Here is a 6,000-nt window from a genome sequence, read left to right as displayed (position 1 = left end):
ACATATCCGCAGGAGGGGCCATCCCGGCAGCTGCTCGCACACCTGCACAAATCACCCTGCCCACCAGAGGTGACTCCATTCAGCCAATCACCGGACTCTGTCTACTGTGAGGGGAGAAGAGGACAGGACAAGGACGTGTAGACGAGAGGGATGGAAACCCAGCTGGCAGCCACTCCCCAGCAATCTCCTGCCAGTGTTCTGGGTCCCCATCCAAGGTCCTAGGAGAGGAAGCTGAGACCAGAGGCCGGGTGTTGTAAGAATCCAGAAAGAGATTTAAAGGATCACTTGTGACATTAATTTTTTTATTAAGAAGACAGATATTTTATAGTACTTCTTTTTTTATCTTTTTTTTTTTTTTGTAAAAATGGTATACATGAACCGATACAAAATGCGAATGGGAACACACGGATGTGGAGTTTCTTACACTGTAACATGGTCCTTGTACACCTTAGGAACAGAACTGGCCTAGAGGGAAAAACAGGACGTCCTTGTGACTAAAGAACAAGCTTATTTGGCATCAATTATACATCCTTCATTATTTTATATTCCTTTAAAAAAACACAAAAAAACAAGTTTGTTCTTTCATCACTCTAAAAAAAGTGATCAACCTGTACAAAGTAATACTCAACAATACATTTCAAACAGCGCACTGTATACTTAAGAAAAATACATAAACCAATATACAACTAAAGTCCGTAATTTCCTGTTTTTGCTTTGTTTATTATAATTATAATTATTATTATTTTTCCAATGGGTGGGGCCTACACTTTGCAATCTACCTGAGACGGAAAAACACCAATCGAAACACAGGAACCTGAGACATGTCAACATTATAAGCCATAAAGTTACATCAGAACACTGCACTACTGTACACTTGTCAAAAACAGAAAGATGGGCGGTCCCGGAAATGAGATGCCGATTCTGTGAACAATGGTAGGTTTGTTTGTTTTCTCTTTTGTTCTTTTTTTTTTGTATTTTTATATATATATATTTTTTTCTAAAAAGAACAGCTGAAAAACCCTTTCAACGACATGCTAACTGGTTCTCACCCTTTGATATGGTCACACTATGTTCAGGATGGGTGCTAAGGGCTCGGAATAGATGCACATTATAAAATTCTTGAAAAAGGGATGTTCCTTGTGGCTTTTTGTCTTGGTTAAGTGCCTAGGGACAGGAGAGGGGTCAACAAAACACTGCTCGGTAATGTATTTTCCTTTACATACCAGTCCATTCCCAAAAGGTCCCCATATTGCAATGGTTCTACCAGAAGTGAAAATAAAGACAAGAAAAAGAAATACGTTTTCAAATAACAGAGTTGACACTTTTTCCCCTTAAATAAATCAGCGTAAGTTTTCCACATAATGTAACAATAGTAAAAATGCACCTTGCAAAATCCAAAAGTACTGACTGAAAATGTTATATAATATATATTTATATATCTATATATATATAGATAGCTCTATCTTTTCTGATGCCACCTTTCCATAGGGACTGTTATTTGGAGTCTGGAGCCTACCAACATGTAGGGAAAGAGCTTAGGTTTTCGTCCTTCAGAACCACTCCTGGATTCCCTCAACACTTCAGTGACAAACCCCGCCTTAGCTTTAAAGACTGCAAATGGTAACGACTCCTCTACCTTCCTCTAGGCTCCAGTCTAGGATATGTTCAAGGTAACTTATTTCAGTAGCTATGCGCTATGGCTGCCATCATGCGAGATGAGGAATTTTTGGCAGATGGTTCTTAAGGCTGAGGAAAGAGGCCAAGGCTAGTGTATGAAAGGTAGAAAGATAAAAACACTCACATCTGAGTTTTGATTAAGTAACTGAAATTCTCTACATGCTGCTTTTCCACCTCGGCTCTGACCTTTCGAGAACAATACTGGCCCTTCTTTTGTACCTCCTGCCTTTGTCAAGCCAAATCTGAAGGAATGAGAGCTGCTTAGGGATTGGGGTTGGAAATCCCAGCAGGACAAGCGTCCCAGCAGGACAGTGTCTGTAATATACAGTACATGCAGGCCACATCCTACTGCCCTCCTAAGTAAGCATAAAGGAAAGAAAAAATAAAAACAAAAGCAAACAAAACAAAACAAAACAAAAACAAAAAAACAACAAAAACCTGCCCCCTTCATTCATTCACACAACACACGGACTTGCTCTCTCCTGCACGTCAGTGAGCAGTAAGGCCAATTGGGAAAGGCGGATGGAGTTGTTTGGAATAGAAACAACCAGAGCAGGACTGACTGCCTTATCCCCTCCCTGCTTCCCCTCCTGCGGCAACTCAAATTTGTCCACTGACATCAAATGGACAGACCTCACCTGTTGGGTCTGTTTAGGTTAGGGCAACGAGGAAGGAGGATACTGTCCACCCCAAACCTTTCTGCACAGCGTGGGGCAATCTATACTGAGCCGCCTACAGATACAGTAAAGACAGAGTCAATCTCATTGCGACACACCTCACTTGCAGGTAACCCTGTACAGTAATGAAGAGATCCACAGCAAACCACAGTTTCTGAGTCACAGTCTACTTTTCTAGTCTTCGCTGCTCTAAGTATTGAAACATGGGCAGCAGCAAAGAGTTTTCATTGTTTTTTTTTTTCTTTTTTTTTTTTCACCCAAGTCTTTACGACAACAGAGAAGGATGCATCATGGAGACACTAAATTCTGAACTATGAAATCTAAACTGTGCTGGTTTTCCTTTTATGCAACTGAATTTGGAACAGAAAGCAGTCACCGTCAACACAAAAACAAAAGAAAGCAGAAACGGCAACAATGGGGGAAAAGTCTTAGGAATCCCAGCAGGTCAATTCCAAAAAAGGGGAGGTTTAGGGAGGGAAAAAAATTGATTTTGGGAAAAATAAATACTTAAAAAGGAGAAGGGGAAAAAACACACAAAAAAAAAAAAATGAAAAAACAAGGCACAGAATTTTCTGCAATCTACCGAAACCCAAGTTTGACTTGGTAGGAAGAAAGAAAAATTAAAAAACAAAAAACAAAACAAAACAAAAACCCAAACCAAATTAAAACCAGATAAAAAGAGGTGTCAAACAGCAGAGCGTACTTTTCAAAGAACATTTTTTCTTTTTGTTTTTACATAGCAAATCCCAAGCCTTCCCAGTCTCGCATCTTTCCACCCACTCATAAAAAACACACGAGCGTCTCGCAAGTTCCAGTATCACTGTCTCTTTATCATCTAAACAGGGCCAGTTGGACACCTCATTGGAACAAAAAGGCTGATCTAGATGAAGTACTCTTTCTTTTCTTCGGAGTTGTTCTGTCCTCCTTCTGCATTGATTATAGCTGTGTCTGCGTCTGCTGCGTCATCGGCTCCTTTGGCTTCATGAGTGAAGTATGTACCTGAAAGATGAAGGGGTAAAGCACTGTGACTCTCTGATGGCCTCTGTGTGAAGTGGTACAGAGATGGCAAGTTGCTTTATGGCCATCATCAGCCGAAGTGGTGTGCAGGCAGCAGAGGGGAAGAAAAAAAAAACAATTGAAAGAAGAGAGCGAGGTGGGTGAGACAGATGGGGATCCGGGGCTCCAAAGGTACCACTCCAACTGAGCCGCTGCGATGTAATTCAGCAAACGAGACATTAGAGCAGGGAGTATGACCAGAGAAGAAGACGTGAGTGGGGCTAAAATGCAGAAAGCTGGAGAGCTGCTGACTAACGCATAAACAGTAAACACCAAAGACCGATGACCAGAGATGTTCGCACATGGTTAAAGACCAAAGCAAGGAAGAGCAATTAGCCAATAAATGAATTAGGGCCCCAATGACGCTTCTATTGTCATCTTGAGTCAGTTACTCCAACCATAGTTTTCCTGGCTTCATGAATGGCTACTGGCTACCCACAGGTGAGACTGTGCTTGAACTTGTATAAGGGTTGGTTTCTCTATGCCTTCCATTTCAGAGTAGGGCACCAGATGGAGACAAAATTTTTGACACTGTAAAAACTGCAATTGAGGCTTGGACTCTGTCTTCAGGAACAAGGGTTTCTTTCTCACCATGTGACTGGAGCCTGGACCCGGATTCATGGATTTGCTAATTGGCACAGCCACTTTATAATGACAACAGACAGAACATTAACCAAGTTGGTGACATTTCTATCACCAAATCCCAAGGGTTTACATGAAGGAAGACAAGACTTCACCTCAGACTAGCAGACAGGTAGAATTCAAACTGTCTGGTAAAATCTGATAGGCTTCTTCCCATTATGCTCTAACTCAAGATTCTTATACTTCAGAAAGCCTGAGACATTTTACTGAATTTTCAGATCTTAAAGTGAGAAACTAAGCAAGCAGGTGGTCAAACGCTTCCTTCCCTAGCCCTCTCTCTTGCAGAGACATATGTACCCCTGTCTTCTGATTCCCCGTGAATGCTCTGCACACTCGCCTTGGCTCCCAGGTTGAACCTTCCCAGCTCGACCAAGTTAAGCACTGAAAGGCGGAGGTTCTGGGCCACACAGTTCCAAGAGTCCCCGGACTCTGTGCTCCAGATCCTAAGGTCTGTTGTTCAGCACCCTGGACCTCCACTGCTGGGCTCCAGGGACTTTCCCCAAACCCAGGTCACAATCGAGCAGTATGCAAGCGCCTACAACCCCCCCCAAAGCTCATTGCAGAGTGCTTGGAAAAAACAACTGGGAAAGACAAGGGCCGACAAAGAAAAGGAAGACTAAATTACCAGGAGGGGAGAAGAGGCTCAGAGCAGCATGAGGCAGAGAGGAAGAGCCTTGGCAAAGATGATTGCCCATCCAGTCTGCACAGTTGGTAAGTGTGATGATTAATGGCAATTTAAATCAATTGCCCTGATAATTTAAAAAATACATATTTATGTGGCTTTTAAGGCAAAAGATTTTTTCTGTTCTTTCTTTTCTTTTTCTTTCTTTTTTTTTTTTTCTTTTTAAACCTGGGCACACCACATCAAGGAGGAAATATTCTGGCCCTCGGGACCAGCTTACTCAGAGTTCAGGGTCAGTGAACTGGTTCACCTGTCTCTGGGGAAAAGTGAGCAGGCTGTGTATGTTTGCCATGCATACAATCTTCCAGGGCTCAGGTCATTCATCACACCAGCCCCAACCTTGTTATTTTGACTGGGGAAAACAGACCTGTACAGCTTTGTATTTATAGGGAATCCAAATTATCATACAGTCCTCAGCTGCGGCTGCTAAGGTTTCTTTATCCACCCAAACCCGCTCGAGGAATCATATATGCTAGGTCATCCTTACACCAAGCCTACTAATGACAACAGTGAAGTCCCCCAATGCCAGGGCTCTGGCGACATGTTGCTCCAGCCTGCCAAAGCACCTTGCTTACCTTTATGTCTGGCAAAATAGCGGCCCAGAATGATGAGCAAGCAAAGCATGGCAAACACGACCACAGCCACAACACCGCCAATCACTGCGTGGTCCACCGCACCAATGGCGCCCTCTTCACCTGCTCGAGAGTCTGTTAAAACCAGAAGAGGAATAGGGATGTAGAACTTATTACAAGACACCAGGAGCCCCAGGGACACTGCCTCCAGGGTCAGGAGGTCACCTTCTTTTTTAATGGAGGAGTCAGCAAGAACAAACCAGCTGGATCAAGTTACACGGAGGGAACAGACTGACCTGTCCAGTGCTGAATTGATCTGTTCTCCCCACAAGGCAATTTCATTAGAGGCAGCATAGGCGTGCTACTGTGTGTGAAAGGAACTAGGGAGCTGTGTGTGTGTATGGGGGCTGGGGATCCTGCCTCTTCTCACCTATCCCTAGCACTCACTATACACACCCTGGAACTTACAGCTACCAGTAATTAAGGGGGCTGACCTAACTGTTTATGGGCACCAGATGGTATCTTCAGGCGATCAGGGGAATGGGGGCGGGGGAGGGGGATGCCAACAGGCCGCACAGCTTACTCTCTTAGAGGAACATGCATAGCGAAAGCAAGGCTGTGTAGAGATAAACCAGGCTTATGAGACTAAAGACATGACATGCTTGCCACATTTACAAGGAGTGAGGAGGGGAAA

The 6,000-nt window shown here is 43.5% G+C and overlaps 1 protein-coding gene across 6 annotated transcripts in view; it reads right to left on the bottom strand.

Moving 5' to 3' along the window:
- Positions 1-287: 287 nt before the first annotated feature.
- Cadm1 (cell adhesion molecule 1) overlaps positions 288-6,000 on the bottom strand; it is a 329,214-nt gene continuing 323,501 nt past the window's right edge. For all 6 annotated transcript variants that reach the window (XM_057767397.1, XM_057767399.1, XM_057767401.1 and 3 more), the window contains 2 exons: positions 5,310-5,441; positions 288-3,353 (listed from right to left, as the gene is read on the bottom strand). In XM_057767397.1, coding sequence (XP_057623380.1) covers positions 3,235-3,353; positions 5,310-5,441 — 251 coding nt within the window. In that variant the 3' untranslated portion in view covers positions 288-3,234. The remainder of the gene's footprint in view (positions 3,354-5,309; positions 5,442-6,000) is intronic.

The sequence above is a fragment of the Chionomys nivalis genome, chromosome 4, assembly GCF_950005125.1.
Source record: "Chionomys nivalis chromosome 4, mChiNiv1.1, whole genome shotgun sequence".
Taxonomy (NCBI): Eukaryota; Metazoa; Chordata; class Mammalia; order Rodentia; family Cricetidae; genus Chionomys; species Chionomys nivalis.
Note: the sequence above shows the minus strand (reverse complement) of the source record. Positions and strands in the feature narration are given on the sequence as shown.